Below are 26,010 nucleotides of genomic sequence, written 5' to 3' on the forward strand. Positions count from 1 at the left end.
CTACATGCATCCGACGAAGTGGGCATTCCCCCACGAAAGCTCATGCTCCTATACGTCTGTTAGTCTATAAGGTGCCACAGGACTCTTTGCTGCTTTTACAGATCCAGACTAACACGGCTACCCCTCTGATACTTGACAAATATAAACAACTCCTTTAAAGTCCAAAACATGAACAGAAGGTGAGCCTGCTGCAAAGCCACAATATACACGTGCTGAAGGTGACATCTATCTATGCGGACTAATCACGGTAATGAGCAATACATATGGCAATACGTGCTTGCGGCATCCAAGCCTTAGATAACTTTCACTTGGCTCCATGTTCAAGTGCATGAGCCTGGTTTTGTACTCATTCTGATTATACAGTCTAAGGGAAATGAAGAGACAGGTAAGAGAAGGCAGGGAAAGGGATTGGTAGAGGAATAGAGGACAGATCTGATGATCTATAAAGATTTCCCCCTTTATTTTATATTGCACCAGTCTCACATCAAAGGTTAAGTAACCTAACATAAATTTAAAGATTAGCTAACAGACTTTGCATTATCGTAGCTCATTAGCTAACCCTATTAGAGAGCAAAACTACTGATAAATAGCCGTGAATAAACTGGGCATCCTTTCAACAAGCTTCCCTCCGTATTGGTGTCTGTCACTGAGAATTCAGTGAATCTTCAATAAGGAAGAGCTACTGTATGTGATAAACAATGGGTGAGAAAACAATTCACATGCTAAAGCCATTCTCTCTATATTACAGAACAACACATTAAAAATCTTTTGAATTATGCAGAGCATTGCTCATTACTAAAACAAAACTCTGACTGGAATCTCTCCCTTGATTTGCTCTCAACAATTTCTTCCCTCTCCCCAAGCTGTCTGTGTTAGGTCCACATAGATTTAAAAAAGCTACCCCTGTACTTCTTTTCCAACTCAGAAAAAGTACATAAAGCCTAGATATAAACCTTCAGTACATGGACTGGCTTCTAAAAAGCTCTCTGGAGACCTCTCCTGGGTGCCTTTTCAGACTCATGGAAATTTTAAATGTTCCACCTTAGATATTTCAAGCAGTCTTAGGAAAGAAAAGTTTGTTTCAAGACTCCATCATCTCATTAAGAATTGATTATATTGCAACTTTTTCCTATTCACTCCTTCCACCACCATGTGAGTCAGAACATCAGACACTTTTTCATTGAACTTGGGAGCAGGAAACCTTCCTCATTGTATAGTATCTGCATCCATGTGTCGTGGTGTGGCCATCTTTTCAGGTACTACAGCACCAGGCTGGAACATTTCTATGTCACAAAGACCTATTAACCTCCTGACTATTGTAGTAAGTGGGTAGGACCATTCCTATGCTTAAAGTTAAGTACGTGCTCAGATACCTTGCTGAACTGGGACCTAAAAAGCAGAATCTAAAGTGGTATGTTGGTGGTTCCATCCGAAGTCTCTTTCGTTTGTGATTTAACTGCTAAGCTGGATCTGACTTTAATGACGTTTAAGGCCCCGATCTAGCAAAACACGTAGGCATATGCCTAGCTTTAAGCGCATGAGCAGTGTAGTTGATTTAAGTGGGACTCAGTTAAGCATGTGCTTAATTGCTTTTCTGGACCAGAGCCTAAGGCTGGATGTTGGTTGCAGCCACAATTATTGTGACCAAAAAACGTGTGAAAAGCCACCTCGTCGTCCTCCTCCTAATCCCTCCTTGAACCTTTCCTGTGCTGTGATGCCTGTAAAAACTCAACCCCGGCTGTGTCGCTGGTGAGCTGTAACCGTTCCATGTCACACCACCGAGCAGGCGCCCCTTCTTGGCCACTCACTAGGACTGTGCTGGGGGAATCCAGGCCTCTGGGCTCTGGATCCCTGGCGTGTTTCAAGCTCCTTGAAGCTTGAGTTGAGTCCAGCCACTGCCCCAATCTCGGGGTTCCTACACATGCAGAGGGCGCAGACCTATCTGGCATCACCCTCCGAGTGCTGGAACCCACTGTCCAGCCGCCGGAGCCCAGAGAAGGGATCATCGGGGTCCAGGCAGGCAGGGTCCTCCATCCCTTTGCCTCCCTTACTCCTGCAGCAGCCTCCCTCATCTTCATTTGGTGCAAGCTAGCTCTTTCCCCACCTGAGTCCCTTTATCGTCTCCTGCAGAGGTCACCTGCTTCTTTTGTTCTGCTTTTTGGTAGCTTCCCATGACTCTCCAGCCCCCGTCCTTTCAGATGGGAGCAGGAAGTGTCTGCTCCCAAGCAGAACAAACCTATTGCCCGCAAGATGTTTTACTTGGAATGGATGATCGCTGAGTGCGGATCACTCACCATTGTCTCTGGCCTGGCAGACGACTGGCTAACTGAGGATGGATCCACCTACATGTCAACTTTCCCTCACATAGTCATTTCTTCTTCGAGTGATTGTTCACGTCCATTACACATTAGGTGTGCGCGCGCTGCGTGCACGGACGTCGGAAACTTTTTCCCTTAGCGGCTCCCGTCGGGCCGGCGGGGCCCCCACCTTCCCGCCAGAGCGGCGCCCCGCTCCAGGGTATATATATCCCTGCCGACCCGACCCCTCCAGTTCCTTCTTACCGTCCGTGGTGGCGTTGGAACAACTCTGTCTCTCGTCTGAGAGTGTCCCTTAGCAATAGTCATTAGAGTTATCTAGTAGTTATCAGTTAGTTATAAGATAGTGTTACTCAGTAGTTAACGGCTCATTAGAGTACTTAAAGCTCCTGCCGGGGTTGTTTGTTCAGCCCCGGCACCGGCCCTGGGCTGCGGGGTATGCCACACGCCCAGGGTTTCAAGGCCTGTGCCACGTGCCGCAGTCCTATGCCATTGAGCGACCCCCACGCTTCGTGTCTTCGTGGCCTGGGGGAGGCTCACCAGAAAGAGCGCTGCAAAATCTGCAAGGCTTTTAAGCCCAGAACTAAAAAAGAGAGGGACTTTCGCCTTAAGCAGCTGCTCATGGAGACGGCGTTACAGCCCTCCACTTCGACGGCACCGTCTGCCTCCGTGCGGAGCGCACCGGCTTCGGTGCGGGAACCGGTGCCGGCGGGTCACTCGAAGACCGCGTCACCGACCCAGCGGGGTAGGGCATGACGCTGATCGTCTTCGCCGGCGAAAGTGAAGGGCCAGCCTAAGGCCCGCGGTCGCTCACCGCATAAGAAGGCGGCTCCGATAAAGACCTCGAGTGCCCCTAAGGCCGACACGGCCTCATCAAGGACCCCGGTAGTGGCTCCGGCGCCGAAGGGCCCGTCGAGCCCCGGGATGAGCGCGTCGAGCGACAATGAAGGGCTAGAGGAACTTGTGGAACAGCCCTCCACTCCGGACACGTTTGAGGCAGCTAAGGACCTCATCGCCTTGTCCGTTGAGGCCCCAGTACGTGCTGAAGGCGCCCCGCCTATGCTGCCGCGCAGAGGCAAGCCGGCGATGGTGCGCCCGTCACGGTCGCCGTCTCGGCACCGTTCCAGGGACCGGTCCCGGTCGAGCTCCGCCTCGGTGGACTCCCGGTTGCCCCCGGCGCAAGAAGCACCGCAGCAGTCGGGCTTCAACAAACGATCGGCACCGACTCAGCAACCAAGCACGAGTCGGCACCGCGAAGCATCGGCGGCTCGTTACCCAAGGCCGACCAGCCGTAGCCGTTCCCGGTCCCGGGATCACCGGTACCGTTCCAGGTCCAGGTCGACGAGGCGCCATTCCAGGTCCTGGTAGCGAAGGCGCTACTCTCCAAGATCGGACCGGCACCATTCTACGGCTCCACCGTGGCCTTCCAGGTCACCGTCCGTGGTCTCGGGGACTGACTCAGACCGATACGGCGGGGTTGCCCGTAGGTCACAGGCTAGCAGGGACTACGGACAGTCTCAATGGGGCCAGCCGAGCCAATGGCCATTCTGGACACCCTGGGCCTACCACCAACAAGGGCCCCCATCGAGGGCCTCGAGATCCGGGCCATCCCGGTACCGGTCCCGCTCCCCGCGGCACCCTCCGCCATCGTATAGGGAGGCAACGGTCTCTAGACCACCGGAGCGGGAAAGAGGGGACTCGGCACCGAGTACGGTACCGTCCCAATCCCACGCGGCGGGTCATGCCGCAGAGGAGCAATTGGCTGAGGCCGCGTTGCAGGATACTGAGGATGGGCAGAAGGCCCCGACCTCTTCCTCCTCGCCAGATGAGGCAGTTGCGGGCACATTGGTGTCCGGCCCTCCCCCGATTGACCATCGGGCACATTAAGACCTGCTTCGCCGGGTAGCCCTCAATCTGGGTTTGCAGGTGGAAGAGACCGTGGAGCAGGACGACCCCATGGTCGATATCCTGAGCCCAGAGGGCCCCTCCAGAGTCGCTCTCCCGATTATACGGACAGTACAGTCCAACTATAAGACGGTGTGGCAAACACCGGCCTCCAGTGCGCCAACTGCAAAAGGCGTGGAGAGAAAATACTTCGCCCCATCTAGAGGGTTTGACTTCCTCTTTCTGTATCCGTCCCCCTGTTCGCTGGTGGTCTCGGCGGTAAACGAGAAAGAGCGGCATGGCGAGCAAGCCCCTGCCCCCAAGGGCAAGGAAGCTAAGAGATTGGACTTATTCGGGAGGAAAGTCTATTCATCGGGAGGCCTTCAGCTGAGGATCGCCAATCAGCAGGCGATTCTAAACAGGCACAATTTTAACTCCTGGGCATCAGTCGCCAAGTTTAAGGACTCCCTCCCACCTGAAGCCCATCAGGAGTTCACGGCCCTGGTAGAGGAGGGAATGGCAGTGGCCAAGACCTCTTTACAGGCCGCTCTAGACTCAGCCGACGCTGCGGCTAGAACGATTGCGTCGGGAGTCGTGATGAGGCGTTCAGCGTGGTTGCAGGCTTCAGGTCTCCCGCCGGAGGTACAGACCACGCTGCAAGACCTCCCGTTTGAAGGTTCGGGCTTGTTTTCCGACCAGACGGACGCCAGGCTGCATAGCCTTAAGGACTCACGAGCGACCCTTAAGTCATTGGGTATGCACACGCCGGTGACACAGCGTAAACCCTTCAAACCCCAGCCGCCGCAAAGGCATTACCACCCTCGGCCCCGACACGAGCCTTACCGCCGTCGAGGCAGGGATAATAGGCGGAGACGAAACAATACGCCTAACCAGGGCCAGAATCATGGCCAGGGCAAGCCACAGCCGGGAAATAAACCAGGCTTTTGAAGCTACGCCCGAGGACAGCATACCACTCCCTATACCGGATCCTCCTTTGGGTTTCAAGGACCGTCTGTCCCGTTTCTACCGGGCCTGGTTGCGCATAACATCGGACCGCTGGGTCCTGCGCACAGTGAAGGCGGGTTATACCCTCCAGTTTTCCTCGCCCCCTCCCTGCCATCCCCCTTCCCCGTCCCTCTTCAGGGACCCTTCTCACGAGCAACTCCTCGTTCAGGAGGTACAGACCCTTCTCGCTGCAGGAGCAGTAGAAGAGGTCCCTCCGGACCTAAGGGGAAAAGGATTCTATTCCAGATACTTCCTGATTCCCAAGGCAAAAGGGGGCCTTCGTCCTATCTTGGACCTGCGTGATCTAAACAAGTTCCTGATCAAAGCGCGCTTTCATATGGTCTCCCTTGGAACTATTATTCCATCCCTGGATCCGGGGGATTGGTATGCTGCCCTCGATATGAAAGATGCCTATTTTCACATCGCAATCAATCCGGCCCACAGGCGGTTTCTGCGCTTCATCGTCAGCCAGCGCCATTTCCAATTTACGGTCCTGCCCTTCGGCCTGGCGACAGCACCACGGGTGTTTACGAAGTGCATGTCCGTGGTAGCAGCCTTCCTTCGGAAGAGAAGGATGCGTGTGTTCCCGTACCTGGACGATTGGCTACTCGCGGGCAGGTCGGAGGCCGAAGTCTGATCTCACGTAACGCTGGCCTTGCAGACGTTCGACAAGCTCGGCCTCCGGGTCAACGTGCCGAAATCCACGTTAGTCCCCACACAGAGGCTGGACTTCATAGGTGCTACCCTGGACTCGGTAACCACGTGAGCGAGTTTACCAGAGGCACGGTTCATGTCAATTCACGGGGCCGTAAGCTCAGTCCAAAAATTTCCCACGACAACGGCAAGGTGTTGCATGCAGCTCCTGGGGCATATGGCAGCTTGCACACACGTGGTCAGACATGCCCGGCTGAGGCTCCGGCCTTTACAGTTGTGGTTCGCCCACACGCATCGCCCCAACAGAGACCCATTGGATCAAGTAGTCACGATCCCGAACCAGGTACTCAGCTCGCTACGCTAGTGGCTCGATCGCCAGCAGGTATGCGAGGGGATCCCCTTTGCTGCCCCACAACCCACTCTGACGTTAGTGACAGATGCATCAGACATGGGTTGGGGGGCGCACCTGGGGGAACTGCGGACCCAAGGGCTGTGGTCCAAAGAGGACAAGCTGCTTCACATCAATCTGAAGGAGCTAAGAGCGGTTCGCCTCGCCTGCCAGACCTTCCACGCCTCCCTAAAAGGTCACAGCGTGGCAGTCCTGACGGACAACACTACCTCCATGTTCTATATAAACAAGCAGGGCGGGTCACGGTCTTCTCCCCTCTGTCACGAGGCACTCCAATTATGGAACTTCTGTATAGCCCATGCGATACACCTCATCGCGACGTATCTTCCGGGAATTCAAAACGGCTTAGCAGACCGCCTCAGCCGATCCTACCAAATGCACGAATGGACGCTGAGAGGAGACGTCCTGCATTCGATCTTCCGGAGGTGGGGTTTTCCCCGGGTGGATCTATTCGCCACCAGGGACAACAGCCAATGCCCTCAGTTCTGCTCGTTCCAGAACCTCAGCCCGGGATCATTAGCAGATGCTTTCATGATCCCATGGGGAGGGAGCCTAAAATATGCCTTCCCTCCATTTCCACTTATACACAAGGTTCTTCTCAAGACCCGCAGGGACAGGGCAACGATCATACTTATTGCCCCGGCCTGGCCTCGCCAGCATTGGTTCACGTCCCTGCTGGAACTGTCCATAGCTGATCCAATCACCCTTCCCCTCCATCGCGACCTAGTCACGCAAGACAAAGGTCGCCTACTCCACCCGAACCTGTCCTCGCTTCATCTCACGGCATGGTATCTCTCTGGCTGAGCGATGCAGAATACAGGTGCTCTCACCAGGTTCAGCAAATCCTCCTTAATAGTAGGAAGCCCTCTACAAGGGCAACATACCTGGCGAAGTGGAAAAGGTTCTCCCACTGGTGTGAGCCTCAACGCATACAACCTTTACAGGCCTCGGTTCCGTCCATCTTGGACTATTTACTGCACCTTAAGAATCAAGGGCTTGCGCCCGCCTCAATTAGAGTTCACTTAGCCGCTATTTCGGCTTTCCATCCGGGAGAGTTGGGAGTGTCAGTATTCTCCAACCCCACAGTGGCCCGATTCCTCAAGGGGCTGGAAAGGGTGTTTCCCTACTCACGCCTGCCGGTTCCGACGTGGTCCCTGAACCTAGTCCTAAATAGACTCATGAGTACTCCCTTTGAGCCCTTGGCCACTTGCTCCCTCACGCACCTCTCGTGGAAGGTGGCGTTTCTCGTGGCCATCACGTCGGCCAGAAGGGTATCGGAATTGAGGGCCCTCTCGTCGGAACCACCCTGTACAGTGTTCCATAAAGATAAGGTACAACTTAGGCCGCACCCCAAATTCCTCCCAAAGGTGGTATCACAGTTTCACATGGGGCAAGACATTTGCCTACCGGTGTTTTTTCCAAAACCCCATACGGACCCTCACCACCGCAGCCTACATACCCTGGATGTCCGAAGGGCTTTGGCATTTTACCTGGAGCGGACCAGGTCGTTCCGCAGAACACCCCAGCTGTTCATTGCGATTGCGGAACGTATGAAAGGCTTGCCTATCTCGACACAGCGCTTGTCGGCATGGATTGTGCATTGTATACGCACTTGTTATGAACTCGCCAATGTTCCGGCCCCGGAGATCCGGGCCCATTCGACTAGAGCCCAAGCGTCCTCTATGGCCTACTTGGCCCAGGTTCCGATCCAGGAGATCTGTAAGGCAGCCACCTGGTCGTCCATACATACGTTCACAGCCCACTACGCGATCCATCATCAGACCAGAGAGGACGCGATGGTCGGCCGGGCTGTGTTACAGTCAGTTGTACCTTGACTCCTACCCACCTCCAATGGTAAGCTTGGGAATCACCTAATGTGTAATGGACGTGAACAATCACTCGAAGAAGAAAGAACGGTTACTTACCTTCTGTAACTGTTGTTCTTCGAGATGTGTTGTTCACGTCCATTACACTTCCCACCCTCCTTCCCCTCTGTCGGAGTCTCCGGCAAGAAGGAACCGGAGGGGTCGGGTCGGCAGGGATATATATACCCTGGAGCGGGGCGCCGCTCTGGCGGGAAGGTGGGGGCCCCGCCGGCCCGACGGGAGCCGCTAAGGGAAAAAGTTTCCGACGTCCGTGCACGCGGCGCGCGCACACCTAATGTGTAATGGACGTGAACAACACATCTCGAAGAACAACAGTTACAGAAGGTAAGTAACCGTTCTTTCCTTAGGCAACTCCATCAATCATCCACAATTCAGAAGTGGAACAAAGAGAACCTCCAGGTAGTCACACTGACCATCACCATCTCATTGTTTCATAGACTCATAGACTTTAAGGTCAGAAGGGACCATTATGATCATCTGGTCTGACCTCCCGCATGATGCAGGCCACAAAGCCGTCCCAACCCTTTCCCTTGACTCTGCTGTTGAAGTCCCCAAATCCTGTGGTTTAGAGATTTCAATTAGCAGAGAATCCTCCAGCTAGCAATCCCTGCCCCATGCTGTGGAGGAAGGCGAAAAACCTCCAGGGCCTCTGCCAATCTACCCTGGAGGAAAATTCCTTCCAGCCCCCAAATATGGCGATCAGTAAAACCCCGAGCACGTAGGCAAGATTCTCCAGCCTGACCCTCATTAGCCATTATACTATTTACCTGCCATGGCACGCTGTTCCTTTGACTAAAATCATGTTATCCCATTAAACCATTCCCTCCATAAACTTATCTAGCTTAATGTGCTCACTCTTGTCTCTTTGTTGTCTTGTTCTTATGCTGTCAGGTTTTCAGGGCAGGGACTGTCTTTTTTGTTCAGTGTGTGTACAGCACCTAGCAAAATGGGTCCCTGGTCCCTAGTCGGGGTTCCAATGTGCTACGTTAATACAAATAAATGGTAATGATTGTAGGGATTTTTATAAAACATGATGGTCTTTTTACCCGGCTACTGTTATTTTTATAGGCTTTTAAACTACTACTTAGAGGAGAGGAAAGTGATCAGGAACAGTCAGCATGGATTCACCAAGGGCAAGTCATGCCTGACTCACCTAATTGCCTTCAGTGAGGAGATAACTGGGTCTGTGGATGAGGGGAAAGCAGTGGATGTGTTATTCCTTGACTTTAGCAAACCTTTTGATACGGTCACCCACAGTATGGGTTGGATGAATGGACTATAAGATGGATAGAAAAAGCTGGCTAGATGGTCTGGCTCAATGAGTAGTGATCAATGGTTCCATGTCTAGTTGGCAGCTGGTATCAAGCAGACTGCCCCAAGGGTTGGTCCTCGGGCCGGTTTTGTTTAATATCTTAATTAATGATCTGGAGGATGGCGTGAACTGCACTCTCAGCAAGTCTGCAGATGACACTAAACTGGGAGGAGTGGTAGATACGCTGGAGGGTAGGGATAGGATACAGAGGGACCTAGACAAATTAGAGGATTGGGCCAAAAGAAACCTGATGAGGTTCCACAAGGACAAGTGCAGAGTCCTGCACTTAGGACGGAAGAATCTCATGCGCTGCTAAAGATTAGGGACCGAATGGCTAGGCAGTAGTTCTGCAGAAAAGGAGCTTGGGGTTACAGTGGACGAGAAGCTGGATATGATTTAACAGTGAACCCTTGTTGCCAAGAAGGCTAACAACATTTGGGGCTGTATAAGTAGGGATATTGCCAGCAAATCGAGGGACGTGATTGTTCCCCTCTATTCGACATTGGTGAGGCCTCATCTGGAGTCCTGTGTCCAATTTTGGGCCCCACAGTACAAGAAGAATGTTGAAAAATTGGAAAGAGTCCAGCGGAGGGCAACAAAAATGATTAGGGGGCTGGGGCACATGACTTATGAGGAGAGGCTGAGGGAACTGGGATTGTTTAGTCTGCAGAAGAGAAGAATGAGGTGGGATTTGATAGCTGCTTTCAACTACCTGAAAGGGGGTTCCAAAGAGGATGGATCTAGACTGTTCTCAGTGGTACCAGATGACAGAACAAGGAGTAATGGTCTCAAGTTGCAGTAGGGGAGGTTTAGGTTGGATATTAGGAAAAACTTTTTCACTAGGAGGGTGATGAAGCACTGGAATGGGTTACCTAGGGAGGTGATGGAATCTCCTTCCTTAGAGGTTTTTAAGGTCAGGCTTGACAAAGCCCTGGCTGGGATGATTTAGTTGGGAATTGGTCCTGCTTTGAGCAGGGGGTTGGACTAGATGACCTCCTGAGATCCCTTCCAACCCTGATAGTCTATGATTCTATGATTCTACCCACAGCTTTGGTCACGGAAAAAAGAATGAAAATATTGCATGTTGTGATGTTTCCTGTTTATTTTAAATGCAAATTAGGACTTTTGGGGTGGATGGGGGTTTCTATTGTGATGAAGACACTATGGCTTTTCCCACTTTTTTGATATGACAGCCAGCCTTAATGACATTGCACTGAGATGGTGTGTGTCACACCTGCCCGGTACAAGCTGCGCTCCTGAGGTTGAACATGAATAGCAAGAGCTGATGGAGCTATGGATTTTTGAGGCTGCATCATGTTGTGATGTCATTATAAAAATGTCTTCATGTTTGCATCCAGTCGGTCTGGACCCGTGTGAATACATGGAATTCAGAAACATTCTTACCATTTGTGGAACTTTTCACCCAACTCTGGTAGGAACGTCTGTCTGTGAAGAGTGTCTTTTCTGAAGTCTACAGATGAATTATCTAATACTTTCCATTAGGGCTGTCAAGTGATTAAAAAGATTAATCGTGATTAATCACATGATTAAAAAGATTAATCGTGATTAATCACATGATTAATCACACTGTTAATAATAGAATACTATTTATTTAAAAATGTTTTCTACATTTTCAAATATGTTGATTTCAATTACAACATAGAATACAAAGTGTGCAGTGCTCACTTTATATTTATTTTAGATTACAAATATTTGCACTGTAAAAAACAAAACAAAAAATGTTTCAGTTCACCTCATACAAGTACTGTAATACAGTCTCTTTATCATGAAAGTTGAACTTACAAATGTAGAATTATGTACAAAAAAATCTGCATTCAAACAAAAACAATGTATATCTTTAGAGTCTACAAGTCCACTCAGTCCTACTTCTTGTTCAGCCTATTGCTCAAACAAGTTTGTTTACATATGCAGGAGATAATGCTGCCCGTTTCTTGTTTACAGTGTCACCTGAAAGTGAGAACAGGCATGCTCATGGCACTGTTGTAGTGGGCATCGTATTTTTTTGTAGTGGGCATCGTATATTTACATACCAGATGTGTTTAAGATTCATATGTCCCTTCATGCTTCAACCACCATTCCAGAGGACATTTATCCATGCTGATGACGGGTTCTGCTTGATAACGATCCAAAGCAGTGCGGACTGACGCATGTTCATTTTCGTTATTTGAGTCAGATGCCACCTGCAGAAGGTTGATTTTCTTTTTTGGTGATTTGGGGTCTGTAGTTTCTGCTTCTCAGTGTTGCTCTTTTAAGACTTCTGAAAGCATGCTCCACACCTCATCCCTCTCAGATTTTGGAAGGCACTTCGGATTCTTAAACCTTGGGTCGAGTGCTGTAGCTATCTTTAGACATTTCACATTGCTACCTTCTTTGCGTTTTGTTATATCTGTAGTGAAAGTGTTCTTAAAGCGAACAACATGTGCTGGGTCATCATCCGAGACTCCTAAAACATCGCGTGAGTTAACTGCAATTAATTGACAGCCCTGCTTTCCATGCTTTTAGCTGCCAGGGCTCATCTAACGATGGGTTTTACTCTATGGTCTCTAAGGTGCCACAAGTACTCCTGTTCTCTTTGCCTAGTGTGGTCTATGCTGGACCAGGTTACTGAACTTTGAACAAGGGAAAGGATTTCATCATGGATAGAGCTGTGTGGGAAATAAAAAAAAATTGCAACACACATACACACAAAACCGGGGGGAGGGAAATCCAGCAGTTTCCTGATAAGTGAAACATTGTGCAGCTTCCCATCAAAGGTTTTACCATTTTCTGCTGAAGTGGGTGATGTCTGCAGGCAGAAGACTGCCATTTCCCTAAAGAGCTGCCTGTTTTTACTATGATGACCATGATTTTATTTTTAACCTAGGGCAAATGGGTGAAATTTTCAGTTTAGTCCCAGGCTTTAATTCCACTTCTATTTTTTTATCAAGGAAACCCCCATTGGTGAAAATGGCGAAATTTTGTTGTTGGCCAGATTTACAAGTAGTTGCATATATTTCTGCATTTCTGAGGCATTTTTGAGGTGAAATTCTGATCCCATTGAAGTATCAGAGGGGTAGCTGTGTTAGTCTGGATCTGTAAAAAACAACAGAGAGTCCTGTGCACCTTTAAGACTAACAGATGTATTGGAGCATAAGCTTTCGTCACATGCATCCGACGAAGTGGGCATTCACCCAGGAAAGCTTATGCTCCAATACGTCTGTTAGTCTTAAAGGTGCTACAGGACTCTCTGATCCCATTGAAGTTAGTGGGAGTTTTGCCATTGACTTCGATTGTGCCAGGAATTCACTTTTGGCCTGGGTGTATAGCCTAAACCAGTTTAAAGGATTACAAGTAGTGGCTTGACATGGGTACGTCGGGATTCCATTGTCAGGTCAATATCAAAGAGATACTGTTAATTTATCTACTTCTGAGTGTCTGACAATAGACTAATCGATACTGTGCATTGCACTATGGAGACTCTAGTTAACAAGTTCAGGCCTGCACAGAGCAGAGATGGAGGGATCCACTGATAAGCACCCAACTTCAGAAAAGCAGGTGGCTTTAAGGGTCTCAAGTTGAGCACCCCAGGTCCCTCGGAACCGTTGGAAATTTGGACCTTTGAGTTTTGCCTGTTTTCCACCCCAAGCCATGCAAATCTCTACCAGTTTCAGGTTTCTTTATTAAAGGTTCACACAGTTACAACTAGTGGAAAGAACACATTTTCTCTAGTTATTTATGGCAGAGACTCAGAGAAACTGTGATGTCTAAAGCACCAAAACAAATCCATTTGTTATTTTAATGATCTACAGTTCAACTATACGACGAACTGAATATGGCTAGGTTTCAACATCTGGATAATTTTCAGTAAAATGAAGTAATAAGGACTGAATCTCGTTCTCCTGAGTAGTGCTTTTGGTTTTGGCCCCTAGACACCTATAAGTGTTTTGGAACTCCAACACAATACAAGTGTCTAATATGGATGGCTAGATTCTTCTTTTTCTCCGTCTCTGGACAATTGTTCAGGTTTCATACAGCTCCTCTTTCTGGGCAATGACATAAGAATAGATTTAATGCAATAGTAAACAAGTCCATAAACAGTACAAAGCAATCCTTATCTCACCATTCATCATTTCTTTAATAATGCAAATATTTTTACAGAAGCTTTAATGTTTCCCTTTAGGGACTACTCAAGGGACCACAAATCCAGATTAAACTTTAACTTTGAAGAGATTTTAGGAATACATTACTTTAAATCATTCTATGCTTCAGTAAACTCCAGATGCACCCAGCTGCTCTGACTCTCATCTCTTTTACAGAGTTTTCTATACCTTTGTGGTTCCCTTTACTTAACTGAAACAGCTCCCAATTTACACCCTAGTGAGAGAAGAATCAGACCTGGCTCTGTTGCATTATACTATTTCCTGTCACGGACCGATTCTAACATAGACTACTAAAGGATCTTATTCTTCTCACACTTACACCATTTCTGCAGTATAACTCCATTGATTTTGTTGGGGCTGCTCCTGATTTACAATGGTGTAAGTGAGAGGAGAATCAGGTCCTTATAATTTGTATTTTTCCAGCTCAGGACCTTTGACTTGGGATTGCCACACCCAGGAGCCAGATTTCAATGTCAGGTACAGATTCTGATGTCAGTTACGCCAATGTATGTCTAAAAAACTCCATTGGCATCAGCACTCCAGAATTACACCAGTTTAACAGAGATCAGAAATTGGTCCATTGTTTTAAAGTTGACATAATCATAAAGAAAAGTCTCATATCAAGTATATAATAATATTTACTTATAATATATGATTCAATAAAAACTATAATTGGGACTAATGAGGAGAATTATTACTCTTTTTTCTCTTTAAAAGCTTATTCTCTTACAATTAAACCCTGAGCAACAGTCTGTTTAAATGCCTTTATGATCATGAATACTGTGATGGTATAGAAAAGTTTTTATCTAAGCACAAGCCCTCCCCCCGCAAACCCCCCACCCCACCCTACTGAAGACTCCTATAAAAAGCTACAGTAGTGTCATTTAAATTGTAGGTGTATTTTGTTACTGCTGGAATTGTACTTGCTTCACCACATTAATTTGTCGCATGAAATTTGAGGCTTCAAGGTTGTGCAGCAATGTCAAAGCCCAAGGCATGCTACCTTTTGAAGAAGCAGTTGTGGGTCTATCCAGATCTTCTGGACTTAGGCCCAAGTAACTCTGACTTGGATGCAATACAATATAACTGTTCACGTTAGAGTAGCGCCTGGAAGTCACAACAAAGGTCAGGGCCCCTTTGTGCTAGTACCATATGGACACATAATAAGAGGCAGTCCCTGTTGCTATGAATTTACAATCTAGCTCTTCAAGGGAAGTCTTAATTTCTGCATTTGATGGATGGGGAATCAAGGCCCTGTGAGTTTGTGACACAGGGTCACCTAGCGAGTCTGTGTCAGAATTAAACCCCGCTCTCCTGAGTGTAAGGATCTAGGCTCTAGAACCAAGGTCAGAAGAGCCTGGGACAGCCGATGTTCCCACAGTGCCACCAGGAGGCAGTGCAGAGGCACAACCAGGGAGCTCTGCAGAGAATAGGCACCGCAGGATGTACCACCCAAGAGACCCAGAGTGACTGCACCCTGCACCTCTCTGATTGGCCAAGCGCCCTATTTAACCCTGGAGAGTGCCCATGAAGTTGTGTGGGCCTGCTGCGTCTCCAGGCCTTATCTTGTCTCCTGAGCTCTGGCCTATGATCCCAGCCTGACTCTGACCCCTATTCTTGCCTCCTGATTCCACCCTGGTACTATCTCTGATCTCTGCTCTCCGACCCCAGCCTGACTTCGCTCCCGACTCTTGCTCATTGAACCCAGTGCCAGCAGTTCCTTTAACTCCTGTTCACTGACTGTTGTCCCTGACATGTGGACCACAGCCCAGCTGTGACCACTAGGCCAGAATGCCCACACCCTTACTCAGAGTCTCATTCCAGTGCCTCCAGTACCAGATCATTCCCTAATACTAAGGGGTTGTTCAAATTGGGAATTTAATTTGGATTAAGGAAGGGAGTGAATTTAAAGCACAATAGCTATTCCTAATTAATTCCAGGTGTGGACATTCTTATTCAGGAAGAAGAGTGTCCACAGACAGGGCTATGCAGGAATAGTTATTCTAGAATTGTTATTCCTGTGTAGATATTCTAGGATAACTCCATGTGTAGACTAACCCAAAACATCAGTGGTGCTTGCCTGGCCTGCAGTTACCCCTTGGAAACCATATGTTGTGTGTCCAATTTCCTTCCCTCTACAGTAACGCCTCACTTAAAGTCATCCTGGATAATGTTGTTTCGTTGTTCCGTTGCTGATCAATTAGGGAACATGCTCATTTACAGTTGTGCAATGCTCCCTTCTAACGTTGTTTGGCAGCCGCCTGCTTTGGCCACTGCTTGCAGGAAGAGCAGCCCGTTCATTTGCCCTTCTTGTGCGGGCGAGCAGGGCATTGCAGTGCTGCTCTAGAGGGTGGTGGTGGTTGTCACCTGCCACAGAGATAGAGGCCAAAAGCGTGAGATTGTCCTGTTCTCGCTGGCAGTGTGAACAAACATAAACATGCCAGGAAGGTCCAGGCTGTGAGTGAAGAGCATTCACTTAGCTCTGTCCCATCCAACCCTAGCCCCTTTATGCTTCTACGCTGTTCCCGCAGGTCCAGCTCTGCTTTGTTCTTGTGAAACCTCCCCGGGCCTGACACCTTCATTTCTTGTTACTGTTCCCTCTGCGCTTTATCATCCTGCTCCCACTGCCGGGCTTTTGTCCCTAGGTGTCTGAGCTTTTGTGTTTTTTTTCTCTCTCTCTCTCTCTCTCTCTTTAAGCATCCCCACCCTCCCTGTCAGTTTATATTCCCAAATAATCCCCCACTCCTCATCTCTCGGGATCTAGATCTCCTCACACATACATCGGCCTCCCCTTACCTCCCCTCTCCATGGCTTTGAGGTCGCATTCCCCATGTGGCCCTCTGAATGTCATGCCCCCAATCTTTCTTCCTTTTATGTCTTCCAGGGTATTCCTGTACCTTTTCCCCCTCCCAGACCTCTCCTTCTTGTCTTCATCTTTCTCTACTTAGGACTGATCTGATGCTGTGGTATGAGAGAATGCTCTCTGCACTCAGAGCTGGGGGAGACGGGAGGGGAAAAGCGGAGGACCTGTGAGCTGCGAGTGGCGGAGAGGTTGCAATGTACGCACAGACCATCGTCAGCCCCTGGTGGTGGTAAGCTGGGGTGTACCAGCAGCAGTCATTGAGGGGCACTGGAGTGGAGCCGATGACTGGCTGTGGGGCTGCAGAAGGGATGTGCGTTATGCCCTGGGATGCTGTGTGAGACCTGAGCTTGAGAGGTGTTTAGAAATTTAAAACAAGGAATGTTCTCAGTGAATGAAATGCAGATGGGAAGAAAATGAACCTTCAGGAGCCGAGCCTGGGGACGGAGGTTGTAGTGCAGCCGGCAATCCATTCCATGACGGATTAGCTCAGGCCAGGACCTTGGTGAGCTGGAGAGCCTGGCAGTGTGAGCAGTGCCCCTTTGTGTTTACCGCACTCTGCTCATGTTCCCCTTCTCCAACATAAGGGAACTGTGTAGTTCAAACGCTCCAGCATGGCCATGCAGGGACATTTATTATTTCCCACTCACATAGTCTAGACGCGAATCCCCAGTGAGGGTCACTTGAGTTTTCTAGTGGGATAGATGAAGCAGCTAATGGCACCAGAGTCTATATGAAAGGAACGTAGATGGAAGTTGCTGTTAAAACTAAGGTCCTTGTAGCTGTTTCTTGTTTGGCGTACAACAGGACGCTCCAATTGGCCAGGTTATGGTTAGGGCTGCAAAGGATAGGTTTCTTGGCACGAGGGTTAGGGTTGTAAAAGCGTAGGGCTCTCTTTAGTTTAGCGTCCCCAGCCAGACTCTAATTAGAGACCTTCTCTTAATTCCAGTAGCACCGCAGGAAAGCCAATATCACCTCGTACTACTGCTGCTCAATTACTGAGAACAGAACATGGTGGTTTGACGCTAACAGGGAAGCAGCCTGGGTCCATTTTAGCAGGGCACAGAAACACTAGCTGAGTTTCACATGATTTACATTCCAGTAACAGCTGGGACTGAAAATCGCACTGGTCCCAAGTCCAGGGCATGGCACCAGTGCACACAGATGCTCCTGGACAAAATTCTGATATCTGAGGAGCCAATGACAACTCTAAGTTCTGTTGTCCCATGAACACACTTTGAACCCTTTTAGTACCATTATTTATATTACAATAGCACCTGCCAGATCTCCCTGAGATCAGGGCCCTGTTGTGCTGGTTGATGTATATATACATTGTAAGTTCTTCTTCTTCTTACTATCTCAGGGCCTGATTCAGGAAAGCATATAAGCACGTTTACCTTTAATCATGAGCTGCTTATGTCCCATTGAAGTAATTTTCTGAAAAGGGATAGATGTAAACATGTGCTTAAGAGCTTTCCTGAGTCAGGACCTAAATAGACAAGGCAAGCAAAGGGAAGGAAAAAGGAAGTATTATTATTTCCATTTTACAGAAAGGAACTAAGGCACAGGGAGATGAATTGACTTATCCAAGATCATCCAGGAAGCCTGAGATAGAGTGGGAATCAAACCTAGATCTCCTTGCTGAATCTTGCAGTTTTACCCCGAGTTTCTGCTGTTTGGTGCTTTACTTAAATCCCAGGCTCCTGGAGGCAAGTGATTAGGTGACAATCTCGGTGTCAATAAAAAATAAACCCAACATTTCTAGCCCCGAAAAGCCCGAAAATATCACCTGAGTGAAACACAAAGGGTCAGAAATCAGATAGTAAATAAAACCCTTTTGGTTTTCTAACCTCGTGATTTTTAAGCCAATCTCATGATTTGTGGGGGGCTGACATAATGGCAATGCTGAAATCAAGTGCCTTCACCACAGGACCATCCAACCTCCCCTAGTGCACATTCACTGCATCCCAGTGGTATACAACGTTCATTCGTAGCCCTGGTGGCTCCGGAGACAACAGACTTTGGAAATACATCCTTCAGATCACTATCTCATTACAGACTTCGACTTGAATATCTACGAGCTTCTATCAGCCTTTATCTTGCGAGCTACTAGAGTTAAAGATAAATGTAGGGGCCTGATTTACTACTTTGTTACTCTGGTTTTATGCCAGCGCAGCTCCTACAGTGGAACCACACCAGTGTTAAATTAGACTAATGCCATGGTGAATCATGGCCTTTATACAGCAATTCCACACCCTAATAATGATATTGCTGGCAGGTGCGTCAGAGGCAGGCCAGTATCAGCCTGGGATCTTTAACCCTTTCCTGTTCTGGGAACAGTGTTGTTGTTTTTTTTCCCCCTACCCCACAGCAGTAACATAAGCAGAAAAGGATGCACAATTCCTAACTATTAAATATTTTCAGTCTGGGTAGTGAGAAAAAGAGAGTGATTTCTATCCTCATATTGCAGTCATGAGTTAGTTTTTCAGCCACTCTGAAATAACAAGCATTTCAGAGAAAGAGGTTTGACAAACCAGAATTAATATGTGTGAGTAATTAAAGGGGATTTGGAAAGGGAAGAATCCTTTTCAGTTAAATAAACATTTGCAGTAATAGTCTTTAAATGAATTTTCACTTTCCACTAATATTCTTCTTGATGACAAAGGCCAGAGGGGAAAAAGAAGCATTTAGATGTATGTTTATATACTGCAAATTAGGGCACTAGTAATACTTTGTTTTAAACAGAAAGAGCCAAGTATTCTAAACAAGGCCTCAATGTAGTAAAGCACTTAAGCCTATGCTTAACTTTAAGTAAGTGCTTAAGACCCAATGACTTCAGTGATTTAAAGTTAAGCACATACTTAAGCAGGCTTCCTGAATAGATTTTTTTTTTTCTGAATCAAGACCTAATATGGGGCTGTTGGCTAGTGAGAAATTGCAAACACAAAAACATTTCCCTGAATTTGTAGGGGGGGAAATGATGCATTGCACCTGAATTTGGGAGCAGTAAGTTATTTAACTGGGCAGTTCCCATATTGTTACCTGCATAGAATTACTGAAAATAATTATTCTTTGCATGTGCATTTTTCTGCATCATTGTCCCAACATGTGCACGTAAAATGCACTCTGAAAATCTGGCTGCAATGTTTTTCAGGGGAAATTACACATGAATTCTAATTAAAAACATCAACCCACAATTTCTTTGAAAGTACATCTGCTGCCATCATGCTTCTAACTGTAATGAAGCTCAGCAAGTCTGTAGCAACCGAGAATACATGTAATTTAAAGGATATTTTAACATTTGATGAAGTGCAGCAGTAATAACTACAAGCCGATGCCCTGCAGGCATGACAAGGGGCAATTATGTTTTGAGGTCAAAAGTGAAGGGGTCAGGAGGAAAGCGAAAGATTTTGATGACTTGTTTAATTTTCCAACTCTAGAAATTAACAAAGAAGAAGAAATTCTGTATTGCCTAGATAAATCCTGTCATTACCTGTTACCATCTCACCCTCAGTTACTGCTTGGCCCTGCGTAATTTCAGCAGCATGAGGTTCCATCGTAGGTTGTCCTGGATGTCGTTACAAAAGTAAAATTGTCACCACATCTGCCTTCAGCGGTGTTGAGTAAAACACCCTGCTGCTGTTCTTACTGAGTACTAGCCAATAAGCAAGGTAACTGAAATTAAACAGAGGATGGATAATAGGACAGTTCTAACATTTGGATGTGGAGAGACACTAGCCTCTTACCCTTGATTTTCGCACCTCATATCCTTTAGGTCAAGATTTTAGAAAATAAGTGATTCCCGCATCTGGATTTAGGCTCCTGAATAAGGCACTTGATCTGAATACCTGAATAAGGCGCTTGATTTCAATAGGAGCCGTTGGGTATTGATCTATTTTGAAAATCAGTGTGGCAGGAGGCATTTCAGAGTCTTTGGAAGTTCTCACAACATCCAGGAGTCATGTTGAGTCTGTGTCATTCCTGATTTTGTCTGAAATAAAGCACTTTACCCCGCTCAGGTGATGTGTGCCCCTGAATGCTCCCCACTTCTGTCTGCCCCACGAATGGACAATCAGGTCACTTATTTAGGAGCCTCAATAAGGATCTGTGTGTGAGATGGAGATTGTAAAGATGGGAGATTATTCAAAAGCGGGTGGGGGAGGCATTGGTTTGAAATTGCCCGGCTCACTGGTGGTAGGTTGTACTAACTACTGCTGCACTCTGAGGGGATATTTTTAAAGTTATATCAAAGGAGCCTATAGTATATGGATAGACAGCTTTTTTTAAAGAAAAAGCATTTCTATAAATCAAACTATGGGATGCTGGTAATGAGTGTTATCCTTCATGTTTGGATTTTGACATATGTGATTTCATAGCAGAAATCTTTGCAATTCATAGAGAAATCAAGGGGAATTGCTTAAGGGAGGTTATTATATAGGACCAAAACATTAAATAATAATAATAGATTTGCTTAAAAGGACCTCAAAATATCAAACACTTGAAATATTTACTGCAGCCATCATGAAAGATGAACGTGATATGGGCTACACTAATATTTGGAGGAAGCCGGAAAGGGTGATTAATAGTGGTTTCCATAAAACATAGACAGTAGCCTTTGGTAATCACACTGTGGTATCTGAGATACATACGTTTTCTTTCCAATAGAGAGAGGAAATAATTATCTATGGTGCCTTAGATATGTCCTCACGCTAGACCTAGAACATAACTATAGTCGCACAGCACATGTGGTATCTCTATGTTAATGTTGTCTTTTTGAGGACCAGCACTCATGTCCCTGGGAAGTTATTGTTTGAGTAGCCTATGTCAGAATACTGTTTTCCAGGACATTATAAATAATGTCTGGTCATGTTTGAGTCTGGCACAACATGTGCTAGGGCAGTGTGCGCTATTGTTGTCCCTTAATGGGAAGTAAACGATAGATGTTTCTTTGGAAGCGCTATATTTGGGGATTAACTTTGAGTGTTCAGCAGATCAATGCCGTACAGACTCCATCTTCCTTCTGTATCTTACAATAGAGGTAAGAAACTGAAATGTACTCTCACACCTCATTGAAAAACACGCATACTGCTTTTATTAATCCTCTATACATTCACAGTAATTGCAAAATCAAATTCTGCAGTATCATGAGCCCCAAATATTGAACTGTTACTGTCTGTAGAGTCAACTTCTATAGCGTCAATTTGAGGTTGGAGCAATAGGGTCAGACTGAAATCCCTCAGTTAAACATATATTCTAACAAAACCATATTATTAATAACAACTCCCCATCTTCAATTTACACCAGTTGTGATATGAATGAGGTTCAACAATATATGCTCAAGTTTGCCATTTGACAAATGTGTCAGATGTGTACATGTGAACACCAGATTGGTTAATTTCTGTTTGTTTAAATTTGGTATTCTCTAGCCGCTTCATTTTGAACTCCAATTTAATTTAACAGCATAGATTTGTTTAAATAAATAAAACAACCCAACAACGCAGATCAAGTATAGAAATCAAAAGCAGAAACCTACTTCGGAAAGTATTTGATTTAGAGCTCATGTATAACGAGGTGGCGACAGGGGTGTCAGAGATACTTAGACCATGCCTCTAAAGCCACTGAAGTCCATGTATGTGCCCCAAACCCCCAAAGTAGGGCAAACAATGACCAAAAAGTCCCTCTTCAGTGCAAGCTTCCTCTTCATTATGTGTAAAACACAGATGGCTACTGTCTGCCCTGAGAGAAAATCCAGATTGCCAGAGGAGCCAGCCAAAAAACAGAGCTCCAAAACTCAGCCAAACCAGCAGACATTGGTTGGACTCTTCATCTTGCCACTGTCTCTGGCAGCTAATAAGAGTTCTCTGAGGACTTGGCACTAGGAGGGAATAAAGTCGGCCCTATCTCTGTGCTAAAATCCACCATTCTGCTCAAAAAGTCAGTGATAGGTATAAAAATTGCTTCAGTGAGAACTCGCACAGCTCTTCCCCAAAAGCTGGCTGCCTTTAAGAGGGGCCAATACCAAAGAAAATATGTGCAAACAAGAATACTTCCCTGACCACTTTTTAGCCCAATGTTCCACAAAACAGGGTGAACTTTCAGACCTTGTATCTTTGCAATTGGAGCTCTGCAAACCCTTCCAAATGTACTTTAAAATGGAGTTGCAAGTTTCTTGTGTGTGAAAACCATCTGGGTTGGCAGGCACTGATGTTCCAACATGTTCAAATTTCAGCAAACATGGTTCCCCATCCCCCCTGCCCTCTATGGTTGAGTTGAAGTCTCTGGTGAAACTAGAGTTGCCATCACATGACATAATCTTTAATGAAAGATTAATTTTGAATTCCTGGAGTCTCCAGGACAATCCTGGAGGGTTGGGTAACCATTGGTGCAACAGAGACATCAAGAAAACAATAGAGTTCTGATCTCTGGGAAAGACTGTTCTTTGTGTAAAACTGGGATACATTTATTTTATGAGCTAAAACATGACTAATACTAAGGTAATTAGAGAAGGAGTGCACAGCCCTCTTGCAGGAGTTCACAAGGATTAGACCACAGCTCTGATACAACAACAGAACTCTGATCTCAGGGTAATCCTTACCAGCGTCTTAATGCCAGAATATATTTACTGGAGCCAGAGTACAAATGAATGACAAGGTAGTGTGCACTGATAGAACACTATACAGAAATGAATGTAATATCCTGGGATGCTGCTTGCCAGTCATAGAATATGAGGGTTAGAAGGGACCTCAGGAGGTCATCTAGTCCAACCCCCTGCTCAAAGCAGGACCAATCCCCAGACAGATTTTTACCCCAGTTCCCTAAGTGGCCCCCTCAAGGATTGAACTCACAACCCTGGGTTTAGCAGCCCAATGCTCAAACCACTGAGCTATCCCTCTCCTGTCAGTCACTCAGACACCGGGGTGAGGACAGGAAGAAAATATATTTTCCCTGGCTGGATAGGAGGACACTGCTCTTACTGATTAAAGCCAGAAGAAAGGGCTTCTGCTAAGCAGGCTCCTGATCATATAGGAGAAACTCAGATCAAGAACACAGGAGAAATTCAGTGTGCCTTGACGCAAAGAGTGTATCATGTGATGTATCCCAGTAGACCAGGATCAAAGATGAAGTATACCACAGATCGCATTCCCATACATTTCATAGTTATCCACATATAAAAATTACTCAGATTTCTAGGAACATTTGAAGGACCTGGGCAAAATTCAGGTATACACAGACGCAGTTCCAGGGCTTTTTTTGAGTGCTTGGTGGGTGGGATTTTGAAAAGTACTCAGCATTGGCCTAACTCTGCTTCCATTGAAGCCACTGAGAGAACTGAGGGAGGTCATCAGGGAAATGTTATCTATGGACACTGGCAAAGCCATGTTCCCTCACAACGAGTGCCACGCAAGAGAGACAGAGCACACAGAACCCTGCTGTTTAAAGCCTCATCCAAAAGATAATTTCCCCACTTAATCAAGAGCAATAAAGAGACATGGAACTTGGTAACTGTGTGAAGCTTTTCACATAGAACACAATAATAAAATAATGTTATGCTTAAAGTTCTTGTAACTTGTGAAGACTATTTGTTTAAAAACAAAACAGAATGTCCCCATGGTGTAATACTGAAGGAAATAATATATCTAGCTCTTTTGTAGCACTTTTCAATCAGTAGACCTCAAAGTACTTACAAAGGAGGTCAGTTTCATCATCCCCTTTTTACAGGTGGGGAAACTGAGGTACAGAGTGATGAAGTGACTTGTCCATGGTCACCCAGCAGTTCCGTGGTAGAGTAAGGAATAGCACCCAGGTCTCCTCAGTCCCTGTCCAGTGCTCTAGCCACACTGCAAGGGTAGTAAAGTACAGGTATCACCTAGTGCCAAACCCTTTAGAAAAGGTCTTACTATACAGTACAAAAACAATCAAAAAGGCAGTGTTCCTGCTCTTAATCCTATTCTCCACGCTGAAGATAAATGCTTTGTTTTATCCTCTCTAGCTTTCAGTCGTGCCCCCGTTCCTATGGCCGTGGTCCGACGGGAACTGTCCTGTGAGAGCTATCCAATAGAACTTCGCTGCCCGGGAACAGATGTCATCATGATTGAAAGTGCCAACTATGGTAGGACCGATGATAAAATCTGTGACTCTGATCCTGCTCAGATGGAGAATATCCGCTGTTATCTGCCAGATGCCTATAAGATTATGACTCAAAGGTATGGTATTTAACATTCTTTGCTTGTTGGATGTTTGATTTAATCCAGTACATATATATGCATTGCTGTGTGTTTGCATGAGATTATACAGGTACTAGGAGTTTGTGTGTGTGGGTACTGTGTAATGGTCATAGGCTGTGAAATGAGCACATTCCATAGTATGCTAGGATCAAAAGAGACATGCTATAGCTAATATTTGTGACTATTGGTAGGTCACTCTGATTCTGTCTCTTCCTGTGCCTTGATCTTGTGTCCCAAATGCCTGAATATTGAGGCATTTATTATCTAACAGAAATCCTTTTCTCTTGTGCTCCTTTCCCTTTTCTTGTGCTGTTGTCAAATAGAAGGTTGTAAAGCTGATTTAAGCAATACACGCTGTTGATTACTCGCAGTTTGCCATGGTCATTATATACAGAAGCTAAAATCCCATGCAAGATGACTTGATTTATGCTTTTATGGAAACCTTTCTATGATAGGAGTCATGTGTACTGTATCAGCTAAGCTTTAAGTGCCAATCCTGAGTTTGTGCCATTTCACTGGGAGGTGTCCACCTACATGGAGTTTATTTGCAGGACCTGGGTTCAAAAATGTAATCCAACATGGTTGTGAAAAGCAATTGTTAACTGCTAAATATTTCAGGATATTTTCTGGCACTCAAAATGTTTGCGAAGGATTCACAAACTCTTGTTCCTGTTCAGTTAATCACATTCAGTGTGTTTCCCTTTGTAACTACACACAGAATTATTAAATACAGTTTATTATTGATTAAGAAATAATAAAATCAGCATTGTGTGGTATTAACAATATCAACTTAGGCAAAGTATGCTCATTGAAGTCATGACAACATTTATGTAGCCCTTAATGATTAAGGTAATGTTATGTTTTGGTGTAGTGTAATACACTTCTGCCCTTCTCTTCCACTGAATGAAGCCGCATGGAAAAAAAGTAGTTTTCAGTTGTATTTGACACATTAATGTGGTATTTGTTTTAGCTTTACTTAGAATGGTTCAACATTGGGAGTATAAAGTTGAAAATACCAATGGAGTGGTCTCTCTTGACAACTTTTGTTGCATGTGGAAAGTAAGCCTTTTTGACTCAGAATTTCTGTGTGTTTAAATCAAATCCTTAAGTGCAGATTTTTGTTGCGGCTATCTGTGGGAATTTGTTCATTACATTTCTCCTTAAAATAAAGAGCAATGGCAACAACATCAAAGCAGCTGGTTGCTTGGTTGTGGTGGGATTGTAGTGGAGTTATGATAATTCTTTTGTTGAGGACATTAATGGCTTAAAATAAAAGCCGTTAATCCATTGAGTGCAGGCA

The 26,010-nt window shown here is 46.2% G+C and overlaps 1 protein-coding gene across 1 annotated transcript in view; it reads left to right on the top strand.

The window, feature by feature from the left end:
• Positions 1-26,010, top strand: part of ADGRL3 (adhesion G protein-coupled receptor L3) — a gene marked incomplete in the record, with an annotated part of 777,222 nt that overhangs the window by 335,675 nt on the left and 415,537 nt on the right. The window contains 1 exon segment of the mRNA XM_034772562.1: positions 24,476-24,689. Within this exon segment, the coding sequence (XP_034628453.1) occupies positions 24,476-24,689 (214 nt within the window).

Source organism: Trachemys scripta, chromosome 5, assembly GCF_013100865.1.
Source record: "Trachemys scripta elegans isolate TJP31775 chromosome 5, CAS_Tse_1.0, whole genome shotgun sequence".
In the NCBI taxonomy this organism is placed as follows: domain Eukaryota; kingdom Metazoa; phylum Chordata; order Testudines; family Emydidae; genus Trachemys; species Trachemys scripta.